We start from the raw sequence: 20,200 nt of genomic DNA, 5'->3' as shown, positions 1-20,200 counted from the left end.
AGCTGGACAGGGTATACAATCAAGCAGTTTGGTCCCTGGTTCCTGAGGAGCAGGGCCCTGCAGGATGGCACCGTGGCCCTGTTGTGTTGGAGGGGAGGAAACTGCACATCTGGCAGCATAGAGTGAACAGCCACCTTTTGCATCCCTAGAGTTGTCACTTGTTGGAACGTGCTTTGGCAAAACAAAAGTTTTTCAAACATGGTCTACAAGGGAGCTCTTCCTTGGGGGAGGGTGGTGGCTTGCTACCAGGAATGGAAAATAGAAAAGTTGGTAATGCCGATGGCAGGTATGCAAACACGGTCGAATCTCGGTGACATGTGAATGAGTCCTACACATGGTGAGCTTTCTTAAAGCCTCCCCACAGCCATGTACATTTTGTCTCATGAGATGTGGCCTCAAAGAAGAAATCTCTGTGGCTGGTCTTCAAGTACAAGAAGATGACCCATTTTTCTATCCTGAAAAATTCAGACCAGCCTCCCTGTGTTTATGAATGAGAACCAATGAAAGGATCCAGTGACAGAACGTTAGAGGAGAGTGGCTCGGACCTATGGCCTTAAGACAGTGGATGGATGTCAGGAAGTTTTCCTCTTAAAAGGGAAGAGAGGAAAAAGTACTGTTTGGAGAGTTTTTAAATTCATAGGCTCATGACGATCTCTCCTGGCCTACCTTCTTTCCCCCACGGCCAAATTGGCGAGTGCTCTGGTCAGAGACATGGCAAAGAGTATCACTGGCCCGAAGAGTGCTAGGACCTGGACAGCTCTCTGTGACAATACCTTTCAGTCCAAACTTGTCTTCTCGTCATCCTTGCCCACATCTAGTCTCTTAGGTGTCGGGCCTGTGGGCTATTGGCAAGGCTATTCTAGAACCATCAAGAAGGACCTGAAGATGGATCGTTTGGATACCGGGGAGAGGGGAGAGTGTGATACACAGATTGGGAAGGGACATAATACTGCATGGAATGGGCTTGGCACTTAATTCCAAAAAACAACAGTGATCAACAGCTTCTTAGCTCAGCTGACTGCAGACGAACACAACACGCAGGGACTACAGCATGTGTTCACTGGGGCGGAGAAGAGATTCGCAGCGGGTCCTCTTCTTCCAAACCGTCCTTCACATCCTCCTGTCTGGTCCTGGGCTACTGGATAAAGGGCATCCGCTCCTTGTTCTCACTGTCGCCCTCGTGGTCCTCCTCCTCTTCCCCCGCCTCGCTAGTCTCTGTGCTGTCGTTGGCCATCTGTAATTCAATGGAGGCCGTCAGGGGGGCTCTGTGACCCACCCCTCACCTTCCCTGAGCATCTGATGAAGCCACACAGGTAGGGCTTCCTCGAGAGCAGTCATGCCCAGAGGTAGAGAAGGCGCCTCTTGTCCCCGTCACCAGTACCTGCTGAGGCTTCCTTTTCCATCAGATGCATGCATTGGCAGTGACCTTGCTGGGCCCATCCCAGATCTCGGGATGCCCTCTGTGGAGCCTGATGTCACCCTCTCTCCCCTTAAAGTCCAGTCAGTCCTCTACCTGGAAGGACTGTGGTCTCCTCCCAAACCCCAAGACACTCCAATACCTGTTCTCCACATCTCTTTCTTTGGGGCTGAGGGGTAAAAGCTGCCTGAGGTTCAAAAACAAGGACAATGACATATGTGGGTGCAGGTCCCAAGTTCTTGGCCTGAAAGGTGAGCTTTTCCGCTCCAGCTGGGGTGAAGCAGGGCTTCTGCCAGCTGGGACCCAGTCTCATGGGGAATAGACAGCAGTGCATCTGGGACAGCCAGTGCCAACTACCTTGCTTGAAAGCAATGAGCCGTTCCTGACCACTCAGGGGCCTGTCTCCTGCCTACCAATGGTGCTGAAATAGACTCGTTCTTGTGTTTAAAGGCCACAGTGTCATAGGACAGGGGACCCGGAATCCCAGCCCCTCCTTTCTAACCTTATCCCCTCATTCACCTTCAAACAGCCTTGGGACTTAACAATATGGATAGCATTTTACTAAATGCTATCAGCCACTGAAACATCACAAAATGCCCTCTCATTCAACTGACCTTCATCCAGTGATAATCATTGTTAGACCTCAACTATATTATGATTGTAAAGACCAAAATGCTTTTTAAAATACACGCTTTGACTAAAATGTGGAATGTTAGTTGTTTTTTTTTTTTTCTTGTGAGATTGATGCAGCTCTGAGGCTCAGGAGGGGACACCTCAGAGGTGGACACATCAACCTGTCAGGTCCTGGAATGTGGGTTTCTGAGAACATCCCTGGAATCCTACCCTCATGAGAGCTCACGGAGGGGTGGGGTGTGGGGGGGTGGGGTCTGCTTTTCCTCTCCTTTCCTGTCTGTGCCCTGGCTTGCTCTTGACCTGCTCTTGCAGGGGCATTCGCCTTTCCTCCTTAGCCCCCATCTCGGTGCCCAGGAGCCCCCATTTGTGAGGGTGTCTGATACCCAGCCCCTTCCAGCCCACAAGCTGCCTGTGCTCCTTCTGCCCCTGGGTTCATCTCTCGTGTAGAAAGATTTCCTCTGATTGACACTCACCAGTGGAGTCGGGGTCTTTTCCACATCCAGAATCAACTTGCCGATATTCCCTCGGTCATGGATCCGCTGCATGGCCTCCTTCACCTGAGACACAAGGTAAGAAGAAACAAGCCCTGGTTAGGTGAGAGGTTGCCCAGGTGAGAGGGGAGCTGGACGTCACACCGCCAGCTTCCCACCAGGGGGCGCTGCAGTCCAAGCTCAGTGGTGGAACCCGCGAGGTCTCCTGGACCCTGGGGTGCAGGTAAATTCTGGTTGTGTCATTCACACGCTCTGGCCTTCCTTTACAAGAATCTCCTCGATCTAAAATCAAAGGTGGGCGCTTTTGAAATAATTAGATGAAAATTTCTTTTACAAAAGGGTCTGGGAATGTTCTCTGGACTGCTAAGAGTAGGATAGCTGGGCAAATTAGTCCGACTAAATGTTGAGCAATAAAGTATTTTTGAGTATATTTAAGCCCTGTTTACTTAATATAATTCAGATTTATAATTTGGGCTAAATAAACCCATTATCCAGGTCTGAACTGCATTCAGAAGGCCATTCCATGTTGTCACCTGGGAGAAGTTCCCTTCAGAACCAGTAGTCAGACTGAGTATCTTTAGAAAAGATGTCAAACCAAAGGATGTCTCCAGGGGACCCTCTGAAAAAGCAAGGGTGGGGCACAGACCCATGGTTTTATTTCATTCTGTTGCTGTGCAGAAAATGAACTGTAGGAGGCGCTGTGAGGGTTCAATGAGATATGGAAAGGACACCAGGAAGCCCAGGTCTCTGTATGGTCAAATCAAAACATCTCTTGATTTTAAAAGAAAATTCATAGATCTAGCCTAAAGATTTTTCTCAAAATCTCACACTTTCACATCTTTTTGTTCAATCATTCTGTCTGCAAATATTCAGTGAATGTTGCTTCTAGGCTAGATGCTGTGATTAAAAAAATAAAAAGACACGGTGCCTGATTTTTGAGGAGCTCAGCCTGTGGCTGATGGAGCCACATTTTTTTTATATTAAAAAAAAAAGCAAACCAAGGCTTCTACTCATTTGTATACAAATTTGATAGAGCCATTAAAATGTTTGTATTTGAATTGCTTTTCTGGAACTTCATTCTAAAGACATAATTCAATTTATGGGGGGAAATAACACATAAAAGCTACTCAATCATGGCACTGCTTTTAAAGGCAAATCTCTGAAACAACTTTTATCACAGAGTAAGACGGTGTCTAAGTGAATGGTGGCTCTTTTATTTATCTACTGAATAGAAATGTTACGGAGCTGTTAAGGAATATAAAGATAAACACAGCTAATCATCAAGAACACACAGGATTAAATGCTTTGTAATAATGCAAAATGAGAAAACCTACATGTACATTTTCACATTCGTTTCTATAAAAACATGGCTATTCTAAACAAGGAAGGGGCCCCTGATCTATGATGAAAACTAATGTAGGAGAAACAGGTGTCTTTGGCCATTAGTGGCCAAATATTATTTGGTAACAAGTTATCAATATTTAATATAAACTCAATGCCTCTTTAAATGTAGTCTTTGGATAACTTAGCATTGGTTAGAATCAACCTGTCTTAAAGACAGTCAGTCTCATGTGATTGTCAATTGTCTGACCCTAATACATAATCCAGTAGATTCTATATCTGTGGTGATATAGCTTTCTGAAGTGCCTTCACATTTAATGGTAACAGCTACCATAATTGTTCCTCAATACCTGTGCCAGAACTCCCCATTGGTAACAAAATCTGTGGCTGTTCCAGCCCCTTCTATAAAATAGTGTAGTCATATTTGCATAAATCCCATGCACATTTTCCCATATACTTTAAATCATCTCTAGATTACTTATTACACAATGTAAATGCTATGTAAATAGTTCTACTGTATTGTTCAGGGAATAATAACAAGAAATCAAAGTTGTTCAGGGAATAATAAGAAAATCAATGTATATGTTCTTACAGTTTTTTTTTCCCTGAATATTTTCTATCAGAGGTTGGTTGAATCTGTGGATGCCAAATGTGTGGTTGAAGGGGGCCAACTGCACTCACTGAGAATCTATGAACAGTGGGTGATGTTTTCTAAAGTGGCTATTAGTGACCTCTTCCCTGCCATGTCCATGTGTAAGCCTCTCTCCTTGAGGGCAGGCTGGACAGAGTGACTTGCTTCTAACCAAGAGAACACAGCAAAAAGTAGGGGGATCTCCCTTGCAAGGTCAGGCTGCAAGAGACTGTCTGTAATCCTGCGGTCTCTTCTCCCTTCCTCACTCCAGTGGTGCAAGCAGCCAGGTCCTGAGCTGCCCCATGGAGAGGCCCCTGTGGCAAAGAACGGAGGGCAGCCTCCAGCCAATAGGGAACTGAGATATTCAGCTCCAGGGCCTCCAAGCACTGAATCTTGCCAACTTGCTAAGGGAGCTTGCAGGCAGAGCCTGCTCCAGTCAGATCTCTAAGTGAGATCACGGGCAAGTTGATGGCAGTCTTGTAAGAGCTAAAGGACCTGGCAAAGCCACACAGATTCCTCCCCACAAATTTGAGAGGTCACAAAAGCTGTTGTAAATCACTATCTTTTTATTTAAAATATTCTTACCTTGGAAGAATTATACACATAATTCTTATCTATAAAATGGCTATAACATATCTTGTAAGCTAAGTACCAATACTATATATATATATATATAATATATATATAATATATATTATATATATATATATATATATATAAAAATATATATTATATATGCAAACTGCTCCCAAATAGAAGCAAACCTGATATTGGGGACAGAACTGTGGTTCTAAGTAGATTGGCTGGACTTCAAAACCAATGCTTTCCCCCAATTCCACCCAGACTAAGCAGCTTCATTTGATTCTCAAAGGCAAAGAAAAGAGGAAGATAATGTCTCCCTTAATGGCTCCCAGAATTCAGTTGTTTATCACTGTGGCAAGTCATTAAGCACCTGGAGACTCCGGGGAGATTAGGAGCAATTTTTAAGCTGTTTTTCTAATAGGATGGAGCCCAGGGAAACAAAGCTTTTTCTCACCAGTAAAAGCTTATCATGATGCTAGGGTGGGTGGGAGCCTCTTGCGTGGCCGCCTCTAATCTGCATATTTTTGGATGCTTCTCTCTGAAATGAACTGACTCCTTGAAGTTTCTTATGTGGGAAGGGGATCAAGGGCTAGGAGCATTTCCAAGTGATCCCTTAATTAGTGAGATCCCAGTCACACTGTGAGGACTCCATCTTCCAACGATAACTTAGATGGAAAGAACCATCATTTGCCATCCATTCTCTATGGGGCGCAGTGTGTGGTGTGTCTGTGTTACTTAGTTTTTATCCACACACCAAGCCCTTAGGTGAGTGCCTGCATCAGTGTTCTATAGATGAGAAAAGATGAAACACCCCAGGGGTCTGCCTCTGGTCGTCATCTGGAAGGTGGAGGGAACCGAGTGGGAAGTGAGAGAGAGCGGCTTCCCCCTTTCTGGACTGGACAAAACCCAGGACAGGACTCTGCTGGCTGCACCCCAACACTGCTCTCTGGCAGGGGCAGCTCTGCAAACAGAGACTGCTTTCAAGTCACCAATTTGCAAACAGTACCTTGGTGGACCTTGGTGGGTGACATCACCCAGACATGAGAGTGACAGGCTCCAGAAAGCTCAGTAGGACACCGGGAGACTTGTCTCCCTTGCAGATGCTAGACAGAATTTTCTAAAGCACCTTTCTGCTTAAAACCTTTCCTCATCACATTCGAGAGAAAAGTCTAGTAGACCTGCATTGCCTAATCCAGTGGCCACTGGTCACACGAGGAACTGAGCCCTTGACAAGTGCTGAGGACCAATTGCTATGGGTACCATGTAGGCCAGATGTCAGAGACCTCATAATCATAACAGACAGGAGATCTCAGTAAGAACTGTCAACATGAGTAAATACGGAAGTAAGATTTTAAACATATCGGTTAAATAAAATATATCGAAGTTAATTATATTGTGCTTTTCTGAAGGTGGCTACTAGAAAATTTAAAACTGCATGTGGTTCATTGCTCTGGGCAGCTCTGGACTGGACAAGGCAGAGCTGAGGTCTGCCGCCTTCCTTCCAACTCTTACATCCCCCACTCCTACTTGAGATGTCTCTGAAGTTCACTGGGCCCTTTTTGTGTCTCTGTATGTCCCGGTACCCTTCCTGGAACCCCTGGTCCCAGAGCTACTTAGTATTTATCTTCTGGGGCACTGATTAGAAATGAGCTAATCCAGGTTCTTGCTCTGGGCCTTCCAACCTTGGCCTTCAGAGTCTGGCCAAGTGCTTTTCCTTTGGGTTCCTGGCACCTCATGTTGACTAGTAATGTCACCACTACCCATGGGCTCAAAACTCCACATCAGCCTCTCCTGGATGCTGCAAGTCAACAGCACTGTCTAATACAAAAATAGTGAGCTGCAGACACAGCTAACGTTTTTTAAATTAGTCACATGAAGAAACAGGAAAGGAAATGAATGAACTTATTTTTCATAATATATTTCCTTTAATTGTATCTAAAACGATAAAATATTAATGATATGTATGTCATAATATGTGTTATATATTATAATGAGTTTTTGGAATTTGGGGTGTATCCCAGTTCAGACTAGCCACACTTCAAGTGCTCAGGGGCAGCTTGGGGCTCATGGCTTCCGTGTTGTAGGGAGTAGCTCTAGGGCAGGACAATGGTATCCACCTGAGTGTCCAGTGCAATGGGAGGTCTTGCCCATGCTAGCTTCTGGAATGAATGAATGATATGTGAGAGGGTAAGACACCCTGTGGCTCAGTCTCACCCAGAGGTTCTGTCCTGTTTACCCCACATCCCAGTGTCCCTGGCCTGGGCAGCTGTCTCCTAGTAGCCTGCTCAGTGCTGCCTGGTGGCTCAGTGGGCTCTGTTCATAATCAGGGCCATGGTCCGCATACCCTGCCTGAGAAACACTGCTATCAGGCCGGCTAGATCTGGTCTCAGCAGCTGGATTTTCCAGATCTGGGGACTGTGGACATTTTCTGAACATCTGTACTGGAACAGGTCTCCTGTTCAGGCACTAGAGGGAGGAAATGTGAATTATGTCATTTAAATCTCTGAAGATACCAAGATCCTAGCACAGAGGCCTCTTGGGCCTTTTCTGACAGCATTGGTTTCTGTGAGGCCACCTTGATGGCATCCCAAGCAGATGGTGGCAGGAGGTGGGAGCTTTGCAGAGCTCCGTCCCAGGCTCTCCGACTCGGTAGCATTCCATCTCCCTGAGTCTCACCTTCTCACTTATTGAACGGTGAGAGCTATTCTACCCATTGCTTGGTTGGTTCAACAGTGCCGACGCCCCATGTTGGGAGCTGGGGGAACCGGGTGAGCTCTGTATATCCTGGGGAATCTCTGCATCCCTTATTATGGCTCATGATGAAGAATGTTCCATAACTTTAAAAAATGTGCTACAAAGGGAGAGAATACCACTTTGTGATTGAGAAAAATGGTGATTGTGGTGAGGGCAACCTGCTTAAACAGAATCCCTGGGAGAGGCAGGGTCCCACAGAGAAATGAACTTGACTCCTTCTCCACCTGCATCCCTACTGACCTCCTGCTTTCAGTTCCTGCTGGCCACCAGATGGTGCCGTGAAGCCTTAGGGCCTTGGGTAGAACATGGACTCTGCATTCTCTGTTTGACCTTAGGCAGTTGACCCAACGTCTCTGACACTATTTTTTTTTTTTTGCAAAGCGAAGGTAAGGTTTTGTGTATATTTCCTGTTGGTAATGGAAGAAATTACCACTGACATAATGGCTTGAGATGCAAATTTATTCTCCTACCATTCTGGAGGTCAGAAATCTGATGTGGTCTCACTGTGCTAAAATCAAGCTGTGTTTCTTGTGGAGGGAGAATCCATCTCCTTGACCTTTCCAGCTTCTAGGAGAAGCAACCCCCATTCCTTTGCTCCTACTTCCCTCCTGCTGTCTTCAAAGTTAGATCTCTCCAACTTGGACTCGCTTGCCTCCCTCTTTTAAGGACCTTTGGGAGGCTTGACGGATAATTCCGGATAACCTCCCCATCTCCAAATCCTTAATCTCGTATGCAAAAATCCCATCTGCTTTGTGAGGTCACGGGTTCTGGGGATGAGGATGTAGACTTCTTTGGGGATCATGAATCTGCCCATCACAGGTTTATACCCACACAATAGACCCGCATGGAGTCCGACAGGCACTAAATGTTCCCCCCTGTCTGCTCAGGACAGGCATCTTGTTCTCCTGTAGGAGCTGCATCAGGAGAAAGCCTGAGGTTCCAGCGCCCTCTACTGGATTTCTGAAGGGTCTCCATAGAGCCCTGAGGTCTTTCTTTATGGGATGTTTCATCCACAGTATGCCCAAGGCCACCTAATAAGGGGTGGGCTCCAGCTGGGCTCTGCATGACTCTGAGACCTGGGCACCACTCTGCAGGGCCAGAGGGACAGACACCCAAAGCCAGGACATACTTCTAAACCATGCTCTTGTTTTGTGGGCTCCTAGACTTCTCTTCCCAAGCATCCTCCAGATCATATGGGAACTTCCCACCATGTGAGCAAGACCTGTCCTGGTGGTGTAGGTGGTACTCGAGGGTGGGGAGAGAAGGGGTTGACCAGGGCTGGGAGCCCCCATTGTACTCTAGCCTGGGGGCCTGCAAATGTGACAGGCAGGTCAGGTTGTGGGACACAGTGACTGGGCAGTATGACAGGCAGGGCCTGATGACTGACCATGGAGACAGAGGGTGGAAAGAACTGAGGATGACTCGGCTAAGAGGCGATGACGCTCCACGCGCCTGGCATGTCAGAATGGGGTGCCAGTAAGAGATTTGTCACTGTGCAACGCTAATGATGATGACGATGACAGTAGTCCACATCTGTTCAGTGCTCCTGTTGTAGTCTTTGAGCTTCATCACAGAACAATGAACCCTCAGTTTCAAGATGCCGTGTGCATCACCTAAGGCTGCACAGGGGCTGACTCCAGGAGCTGGGAGCGGAATCGGAACACAGGGTTTTCCTTTTCTTTCTCCTTGTTTTCTCTCCGAGGAGAAGACTGAATTCAAGACCAGTGTTGTGTTTGAGGTCCTGTGTGTCCATCCAGGGAAAAGCATCTGGCAGGAAACACCTACGTAAGGGCTTAGGAAAGAGGAAGCGGTAGGAGAAGCCCCTGGGGTTACTGGATATCACCTTAGTAAGTGCGGTACCACTTGGGTGTGGGCGACTTACTGACTAACCCAGTCCACAATGAGAAGATGGCCATGGAAACCTGTCGGAGGAGGATTCTTCCCCCATGTCCATCCCTAACAGGCCCAGGCACCTGAGAACCAGGAGTAGGGCAAGCTGAGGGAACAAGAAGGTGACCAGAGTCCAGGGGAAAGGCTAAAGGCTGGCTGGATCTTGGGTCCCGGTGATTTAGAGAAGCTAGGTCACAGTGCATTGTGGGGAATGCCCTTTGCAGACCCCCTGGAGCTCCTGTCTCTTGTATTTGGCTTCCCATTAGACTCACCACCAACAGAGACTCTAGCCCCCAAGCCTGTCTTCCGTGCATACATACGTACATATATTTCCAGCTGAGTCCCTCAAGGATAAAGTTAGATACACCCAAGCACAGAGGCTCTCTGGATGGCTTATCTAAAAGTATTTCTCTGTGTAGCTGGACTCATGGAGGCAGAATGCCTGATTTGTTCACTTTGCCCTGATGTACTGCGCCCTGGCACAGCTGACCGGGTGTCACTGGTCAGCATGCTCTCAGCGAAGTCTGGAAGTTTTTGATTCTCAGAGTGTCATCTTACAGTGCAGTCGTTGAGAAGAGAATTTAATTGGCTTACATTATGCAAACAGAGGGCCGTCGTCATTGCCATACTTGTTTTTCTGCACAACAGAACTAGGAGAAAGGGGTCTCCAGAAGTCAGAGGAGGGTTCATGGGCTGCAACCTATTCTTAGGGTATTGCTCTCCTCATCCATTCTTGGGCTTCTCTGTGGACTTCGTGTTAGTTGGCTTTGCATTGCTGTGACCAAAACACCTAACAAGAACAACTTAGAGGAGAGAAATTTTACTTTGGTTCACGTTTTCAGAGATTTAGTCTATGGTGGGCCAACTCCATTGCTCTGGGTCCAAGATGAGGCAGCACATCACGGAGGAAGGGCCAGGCAGAGGGAGCGCTGGCCAGGAAGCAGAGAGAGAAAGAGGAAGAGGCTGCAAGGCAGACGGACCCTTCCAGGACACAACCCACCTCTTCCAGCCACACCCCATCGGCCTGCAGTTAGCACCCCGTCAATCCATTCAACCTAGGATGGACCGATTACATTACCTCTCTCACAATCCGACCATTTGACCTCTGAATTTTCCTGCATTAACACAGGAGCTTTTGGGGGATGCCTCGCATACAAACCCTACATTTTACTGGGTCTCTTGTCCATTGGCTTCCACTGGGTTCTGACTATTGAGAGACGCAGGAAGTGATCAGAGGCCAAGAAGAAGGTCAAGGTGTTTCCTTCTTGGTCCCTGCCTTGAGCCAGGTCTCTGGCAGTACCTAGGCCCCTCTGCAACTGTAGCTCCTGCTGGGTCCCAGCTCCTTCTCTGGAATCCCATAATATGTTTTCTTCCTTGTGCCTCTTAGGCCAAAGGGTGAGTGAGATCTTCCTACTATTGCTAATTTACAAACATCTCAGCAAATACCCCCTTCATTCAAACAAACAAACAAACAAAAAAAAAGAACAACACTTTGCCTCCCCAACTAAATGTGCCACTTGTTTCCTTTCAGGATACTGACGGATACAATTAGACTTTTTTTTTTTTTTAATACAACAAATGTATTGAGCATGCTCAGTGTTAAGCCCTGGGAAGTGGTGGAAAGCAAACCAAACATCTGTAAGACTCCCTGCCCTTAAGCTTACGGTCTTTTGGGGATGCAGGCTTGCTCCAACAATGACTGCACTGTAAGATGACACCTCATAATTGCTAAGATGGTTTTATGAAAATGCGGATGAGGGATGTGACCTGGTCGGGAGGACCATGGAGAGCTTGTCTGAAAAGGTGATAATTGAGTTGGGATTTAAAGAATGAATAGGATGGACAAATATATGGAAAAACGTTCACCATCTCTAGTAACTAGAGAGATGCAAATCAAAACTACTCTAATATTTCATCTCATGCCAGTCAGAATGGCAGTTATCAAGAATACAAACAAGAATAGGTGTTGGCAAGGATGTGGGGGTGGGAAAGCACACTCATACGTTGCTGGTGGGACTGCAAACTGGTGCAACCACTCTGGAAAGCAGTATTCAGATTTCTTACAAAACTTGGAATGGAACTACCATTTGACCCAGGTGTCCCACTCCTCAGTCTATACACAAAAGACTTAAAACCTGCATACCATAGTAATGCGCCCACATCAATGTTCACAGCAGCTCTCTTCACAATAGCTAATCTGGGGAAGTAACCCAGATGCCCTTCAGTAGATGAGAGAGTGAAGAAGCTGGGGTATATATATACACATTAGAATATTACTCAGCATTAAAAAGAATAAAATTATGGCATTTTCAGGTAAATGGATGGAATTGGAGAATATTATGCTAAGTGAAGTAAGTCAATCCCCCAAAACCAAAGGCTGAATGTTCTCTCTGATAAGTGGATGCTGGTCCACATTCGGGGGGGGGGGGCATAGGAAAAATGGAGGAACTTTGGGCAAAGGGCAGGAAAGATGGTGGAATGAGATGGACATCATTACCTTAGGTACATGTATGACTGAACATATGATGCGATGCTATATACTGTGTACAGATAAATAAAAAGTTATGCTGCAACTGTGTACAATGAATAAAAACACATTCTGAGTCATCTACACCTAACTAAAACAAATAAATTTTATAAATAATAAATAGGATTTAGTTTTGGCCATAGGGGGACAGAAGCTACTCCAAGCTGAGGGAGCAGGAAGCAAAAGAGCTGGAAAAAGTCTGCTGGCCCCGGAAAATAGGTCGGGGCCGTTGGTACTATATTCCCAAGAGTTTCCCGAAATACTCATCTCCATTTCCCATCTACCTGCATGGTTTATTTCTTCATTCTTGGGTAACAGGGCTGGTTAACGATGCTCAGTCTTTGTTTGGGGTCTCATTTAATGCTTCACAATATTCAATTTCCCCTTTGCATGGTGTGAAAGGCGCAGAGTCATTAGGGTACAAATGACACCACTTAATAACCACAGCCCTTGGCTTGTGTTACTAATGGTAATAAGCATAGCCACCTAAAGTAGGAAAAAATAATGATGAATGATTCCACGGATCACTGGGCTGATCAGATGATAAATTAAAAGCGTTGGAAATGAAGAAATGAGCAACAGCCTAATGGAGAAGCACATCTACCAAAGTCATCTGTGGAATATGGCTCACATCCATGACGTCCATCTCCGGAAGGGATTGGGTGTGTTTGTGAAAGGAATATTCATTTCAAGTAGGATTGGAGTCTGCAATTTCTGGGTACTGCTAAGTAGCCAGGGGAGTCTTAATGTAAGTGAACTCCAATATTTTGATGGAAGAGCAACTAGAAAAGTATAGATGTCAGGTCCATGGATTGACTCATTGGCAAGGGAGAAAAAAAGTTCAAACATAATTCCTTTTTGGAAGAGATGCATAGGGAGCTTTAGCAGGGCATGGACTAGGCTGGGCCCAGGGGTGTGACCAAGGCATAATGTGTACAGAGAGGCCCATTCTCAGGGCCATGTAATGCAGGGTCAGCACCTGAGGGCAAACGCTGCCTTGCACTTGACACCCTAATTGCCTCTCTTAGCCATCCCTGCAGGACCAGGACTGGGTGAGCTATCACTTTTAAAGGAAGGGAAACAGAAAGGAAGCTGCTAGAAAGGAAGTCTCTACTTGGTAGCAGGATGGTGAATGGGGATGATTCAGGAGGATTTTTCCCAGGGTCAGACAGGAACAGCCTGAAGGGAGGAAGAAGGGCAAGGCAGCATGGTCTGGATGGAGTGCCTGGACCACCGGTCCTGGGTGGCTGGGTGACATTGACGTCTTGGTCCTGCATCATGGTCACCAGAAGTTCAAATGAATTAAACCCCGAACCAAAGCCAGAGCATCCCGTGGAGGTCTACCTAGTCCACAACCAAGCCAGAGTACGTGTTCTCGTCCTCTTCTACTCTAAAGCAAAAGCTGAAAAGAATCTAGTGAATTGTCTCCGGTGTTTCTTTTTATTAGCAGTGTTCCACGGTGTTGGATTTGAATGGTTGAACAGAATTGAAGTGGACCCTCAATGGATCCCAATTCCAACATGTGAATGAGGCCTGGCAGGAGGATGTGGTGCCTCCTCTTCTGGAGATGCTCAGTCTCTCAGAAAGACCTGAAGAGGAATATCAGTTGTACGATTTTTTTTTTTTTTTTTTTTTTGTATTTGCTGTACTACGGATGGAACCCAGGGCTACTGCGTGCTAGATAAGTGCTCTGTCATTGAGCTACACCCCAGGCTTTTGTATAATCTCAAGAGATGCTTGAAAGTGTATTGGGCATAGAAGAGGAGGTAACCTGTTTGAGATGGGGTAAGGGTGAAAATCGGAGAAAGTTATTGAGAAGAAGTGACATTTATTCTGGGACTTGAAGGTGGAGTAGAAGTTTGTCACCCAGCCAAATAGAAGGACACAGAAATAATCTGAGGAAATATTGCTCTGTGCAGAGAGTTGAGGGGTTAATAAAACCCAAGATCCACTGCCTCTCAATTGTACAAGAGGACAACTTTCAAAATATATGTCAAACTCATTCTTGCTTTGAATTTTTTTTAATAGAACAGAATGGAAAGCAAGATTATTTTTTTTAAGAGAATTTTAATATTTATTTTTTAGTTTTTGGCGGACACAACATCTTTGTATGTGGTGCTGAGGATCGAACCCGGGTCACACGCATGCCAGGCAAGCGCTCTGCCACTTGAGCCACACCCCCCAGCCCCTTGCTTTGAATTTTTTAGAGAAAAAAATAAGGGCAAGAGATGCTGCATCTTTGCTTGGAAGACTCTAGTTCCTTCCTGACGTTGTAACTGCCTTGCTTTGAGGTGGTTTTGTTTATTTTCAGATTAACAACAATATCGCTGTCAATGATGGCTGAGGTTTTCATCTGGAATTGTCAAATGTGAGAATTTGTGGGAAAGTGTTAAAACAAATTGTAAGGAGTCCCAAGACCCTTCAAGGCCTTGTAGGTTCTTGAGTGGGTGCCCATCCTTGAAGGGAATGATGGTCAGACCTAATAATATTTGGAAAGGACAGTTTGGAGGGCACAGGTGACTTTTCCTTTATTTTAGAAAAAAAGGGCTGGCTTTCAGGGATTTGGGAGCATTTTAGTACTGAAGGGAATTGAGATTTGTTGACGATGTCACTTAGACCTCACTGTCATTAGACAAATGTCAGGGTGATGGTGCAGATTTTATAGGTGGCCCAAGAGGAAAAGTCTGGGATAAGTTGTCTGGGAACCGTGGAATGATCTAAAGCAGAGTAGAAATACAGAGAGATCCTCTTTGTGTAAAAAGCATTTGTGACCAAAGCGCTCCTGTAGAAGGCTGGCTGTGTGCCCCACCCGCTCCAAGCTGGCTAATGGGGGTGGGGGGTGGGGTTTCTATTGATCTTCCCACTTGGAGAAGGAGCATGGGGAGGGTTACAGGCTCTGAACCTATGAATCGCCACCTTCCCATAGGTTGTAGGTGAGCACTGCAGGTGAGCACAGAGGACATGGCAGGGGTGGCGAGTCCACAGAGTGACAGAGGATGTTGCTCATCACTGTCACAGTAGCTGACATATGACTAGGAATCAGCAGGTGCGTCACCAAGCAAAGCACCTTATATACATCATCTCATTTCATGGCATCCACCCCATGAGTTGTGTGGGAGTTTGTCAGGCTGTCAATCAGGGGTACATAAAAATATCCTCCTTTTTTTCTTGAGTCTGTGGCTCATGAAGGAGAGTTGAAAGAAGAGTGAAGCTGAGTGATGTTAGTGTCTGCCAACTCACCTGTCCCAAGGTTAGACAGTGGGATAGGAAGGCTCGGGCTCCATGACCATCTCTGTACAATGGTAGTGCTCAGTGCGTTTAGTTATCCTAAGAGAGGGGCCTGGGATCGGGAGAGTCATGGAGCCCGGGAGAGGAGTGAAGTCTGGAGGGTGCTGGGCACCAGGCTACAGACCAGCAAATCATTCCCTCTTGAGGGATTCTCCCAGGAACGTGGGCATTTAGAGACCAATGGCTCCTTGCTGTGGGGTGTTCTATACACTGCAGGATGTTTAAAGGAAATCTGGCCTCTGCTCTCCAGATGCTTCCAGACATTGCCAAATGGCCCCTTCTTGCAAACTGCCTTCAGGTGGGAACTACAGGGTGTAGGAATGTGTTGTCCATCTCCATTCTTTCCATTGGTCAGTGGGCACTTGTCGGAGGCATCTTCATCTCCACATCACAAGGGAGTTGGCCATAGGAGATTTGGTTCTGCTCTCCAGGACTAGGAAGAGTGTGTGGCCCATGGCCCAGTGGGTACTGAATAACAGAACACACTTGGTTTCTGACTTCAAAATGCTTCTGTGATTAGATTAGCTTTTCTCAAAATATGATGGCTCCCTGCATCCAAGTCACATGTGCTGCTCTAAGGAAGTGACGTTTGGCCTCACCCTAGCCCTCTCTGTTGAGACCAGCAGGCTGTCCATTTCCAGTGATTCTGGGGTTCTGAAGTTCTAGGACCTTTGAATTCAAACAGGGCTTCACTTAACACACATACTGGCTGCCTGGTGACTCATGGCTAGGAACAAGAAAGATGAGGCCCTTGCTTGGCTAAGAGCCCCGAGAGGGTAAGATGATTGACATCTGGGTAGGGCCTTGTTTAATGCCTGGCATTAATACCATGCCATGCTGCAGAGCCACAGAGCACAGGACAGCTCCTTCCTCTCTAGGGCCCTTGATGAGGAACCGGATCTCAGCTGTGGCGCTGCACAAGCACCAATTAGATTTCTGCTTCGTGCATAAAGAAACCTTTGGGATATTGTTTTACAATTAATTAAAACCACTCACTGTCTCTACGTGGCCTCTCTGGGACCCAGCAGCTGACTGCCCTCTGCTCATGGTTGGAGGGGCTGATCTCCGTGATGGTGGGGTCAGAGGATGTGTGACGAGTTAGAACCAGTGGGTTACTACAGCAACTCACGGCCCAGGGAATTATGAGCCTGATCTTACTGCAATATGAGTGGAGATATCAGAAGCAGGACTGCGTGCCGGAGATGCAGCCGGGATTTCCAGGCAGGAAAGAGCAGGAGGGGGGTGGGGTGTGACCCTATGGCAGGTGGAGATGCAGATCGTTGAACTAGGAAATGCAGATCAGTGTTCTGCCAAGCTCCCCCCTCAATATATATATATATATATATATATATATATATATATATATATATATATATATATATATTCCCAGAAATAAAACTTTGTTTTTTAAATACAGCCAAGTAAATAATTGCATATGAACACCAGTGTAGAAACAAGACTCAATGAAAAATTACACTCATACACAGCTAAACTAATCGTTTTTTGTTTTTTAAAAATTATGAGCACATGGTAACGTCTGGGAAGTATATCATTTTCCTAGGGCAGCTGTAACAAAGTACCACCAAACTGGGTGGCTGAGAAGAGCAAGGATTTATCCCCAGCTCTTTTATTTTTTTAATTTGAGACAGGGTTTCATTTCATTCCTTTGGTCTGCACCAAGTTGCTGAGGCTGGCCTCCAGCTTAAGATCCTCCTGCCTCAGCTTCCTGAGTTGCTGGGATTAGAGGGGTGCACCACCACACCTGGCAAGAATGTACTATTGCGCAGTTCTGGGGACAGAAGTTGAAATCAAAACAGCAGGGTTGGGCCCTCTTGAAGGCTTAGCTAAAGTCTTTCTCAGGCTTCTACCCTCGTGTCTGGCAGTTGCTAACAGTGCCCAATGGACCTGGTGGACAGGTCACTCCAGAGTCTGCTGGTCCACCTTCACCTGGTGTTTTCCCTCTGCCTCTGTTTCTCTCTTCTTACAAGGACACCAGTCATTGTTGGATCAAGAGGTCCCCCTACTCCAGTCTGATCTCCCACAGCTGTCTGCAATGGGACAACAACATGATACATTTGTAACAACTGTTTCCAAGTAAGGTTACGTTTGAGGTTTAGGGAAGGACATGGATTTTGGAGGGACACTAATGCAGTACAGCAGCAGCAGCTTTTGAAGTTCATTTTTCAGTTCTTGTGTTTTGGATTTTTAAACCTTTTTATTATAAAACAGATATCAGGTCAAGAAACAGAACTTTGCCAGCCACCCCAAAGCCCCCATCTTAACCCTTGCCCTTCCCCGAATGCCACCACCCTGATCCTGATGCCAACAGTGAGCACTTCCTTACATGTCTTTAGTTTTCACCCAATTTTACATCCCTTGGCACCATAATTTTGTCTTCTATTCACACACACATACACGCCCCTCTATACCTTAAAGTCCTTTTAAATCTACAAGTTGTTCTTCAATTTTATAATTGTCCTCTGCAAGCACTACTGAAGATTGACCTGTGGAGTCTGCCACCTCTGGACTGTGTGGATGTCAGCCAGCCAGCAAGAGTCCTGCATAGTTCCTCCAAGTTGGTAGGAGTTTTGATCAGATTAAAATGTTCCTATGGCCAAGCCCATTGGTGCTCTTAGGTCCTCTTCCGGGAAGGCACACAAGAGTTGACTGGCTCTTTTTTCCTAAGACCAGCTCAGTGCTAGATGCATTGATTTTCTGGGGGTGTGAAAGTACTCTCCTAATTCAAACACTTTGTGTTCATTTATTAGCTGTCGTCATTTGATCAGGAAGTGACATCCCTCAAACTGCTATTTCATTACCAGTGATAAACAGTTCACATTGGAAAGAAGAATTGACTCTTTATGTCATAAGGCACAATAATGCCTTTAATAACAAAGGAATGGAATCAAGTTTGGTCTCTTATTTGCTATTTAAAAGCAAGAGTTGGAGCAAAATGTCCATCAGGAGAGGGATGGTGAGGAAGCACAGCTTATTCCTGTCAGATCACCTCTCCCATTTCTTCCTAACATAATAAGCAGAGCAACTCCATATTTAGTGTGGTCACATCTATGTAAAATATATATTAATGTAAATAACAGGTTATAGCATAACCCTGGCTTTTTCTGAGAAGTAGGGTTAGAGCTTATTTTCATTTTCTCCATTTTCATTTCTCTGCATTAAGAAAAATTGACCACAATGAGCACACATTTGTTGTGTACAAAGTTGTCGGGGCTCGCAAGAAGGCATGGGCTTCCTTTGGCAGTGAGGCCAGGTGACAGGGCTGGGTAGGGCAAAGCCCACGGGGCAGGCTGGTCCGGACTCTTTTGCAGGGAGTTGTGTGAGTAAGTCCAAAATAAACCAGCTTCCTGCTACACGAAGGCCAGTCGAGGCTCAGCCATCAGGTGCCAAGGTGCCCTTTCAGGATGGCCACTGTGGGATGCCACCCATCAGCACCGCAGAGATAGCGACTCTAGGAAGAAACTCGCCACCCCCTCCTGTCACCTCCTCCTTTAACTTACTCTCTTCGGGCCACCAGAATCTAAACTTGGCCGGATTTCATTGCAGAAGGACATCTCCAACTACCGCCCGTTAGTTAGTGGCCTTTGCTCCAATGTCCTGGGTGCACTGTCTCCACCTTCTCCCTGGCTGGTTGTGGGCCTCCTCATCTCTCTACAGGATTCTTTTCCTAGGCTCCTACCTGGTCCACGAGTTCCCTGCTTTTCCACTCTCGATCTGTCCCTCTCTGCTGCCATAGTCTTAATTTCAGATAGACACCGTCTTCTCGAATGCTGGGGGCTGTGTGTAAATTCAGTAATGCTAAGGACAATGGGAGTGATTTGATGGCTGAAACTGACCAGTCGGCACATCAGCTGGGCATGTGCCCTCGGGGGTTTTCCATGGAGTGGCGGACCTGCTCCTCATTGTGACCCTGTGACCAACGTACCAGAATCATTCTCCCTTTACATACATAAACAATGAGGTTCAGGGAAGTTACCCTGCCTGTGGTCATAGGCTCAGTAGGCAGAAGAGTTAGGCTTTCAACCTGGACTGTCTATGAAATATTTACAGATGGAATGATGTTTTATCTGAGATTTACCTTAAAATACTCCAGAAAAACACTGAGGACAGGAAGTCAACAAAGGAGCACTGATCACAGTAGTGTGTTGGGGACATGCATAGCAAAAGGGGAAGGAGTGGTGCCAACGTTCTATTCTCGCTGCTTTCCGGTATGTTTGGAATTTTCCCAAAAGTTTATGAAATGTGAGCTCTGGGCTTTTTTTTTCCACAGATGATGATGATGATGATGATGATAATAATAACCCAGCAATTCTAGCACCCAAAGGCTCAACCATGGTATAGGGCTGCCAGGAACCCAGCATATGTTTGAGGATGATGTCACAGATGAATGGTTTGGGTTCCCTTGCAACTTGGGGTTAGAGAAGTTGGAAGCATGACTCCTGTCTCCCTAGATGTAAGAAGATATCCCTTCCACCAGCAGCCCATCCCTGCAGAGCTAGAACCTTCCACCTCCTAGGAGCCAGGTGACATGCACAGGTGAACACAGGAAGCTCCTATCCCAGAGGATACCACCAGCCGGCAGAGGAGAAGAGGAGGTTGCGACAGGAGGGGTGCAGGCCATGGAGGCA

The 20,200-nt window shown here is 46.3% G+C and overlaps 1 protein-coding gene across 1 annotated transcript in view; it reads right to left on the bottom strand.

Annotated features, from left to right (window-relative positions):
- Positions 1-703: 703 nt before the first annotated feature.
- Positions 704-20,200, bottom strand: part of Vat1l (vesicle amine transport 1 like) — a 141,203-nt gene continuing 121,706 nt past the window's right edge. Inside the window, exons 8-9 of the mRNA XM_076839168.2 lie at positions 2,524-2,607; positions 704-1,234 (exon numbers count right to left, since the gene is read on the bottom strand). Of these exons, the coding sequence (XP_076695283.1) occupies positions 1,136-1,234; positions 2,524-2,607 (183 nt within the window). The 3' untranslated portion in view covers positions 704-1,135. The remainder of the gene's footprint in view (positions 1,235-2,523; positions 2,608-20,200) is intronic.

Source organism: Callospermophilus lateralis, chromosome 18, assembly GCF_048772815.1.
Source record: "Callospermophilus lateralis isolate mCalLat2 chromosome 18, mCalLat2.hap1, whole genome shotgun sequence".
NCBI lineage: Eukaryota > Metazoa > Chordata > Mammalia > Rodentia > Sciuridae > Callospermophilus > Callospermophilus lateralis.
Note: the sequence above shows the minus strand (reverse complement) of the source record. Positions and strands in the feature narration are given on the sequence as shown.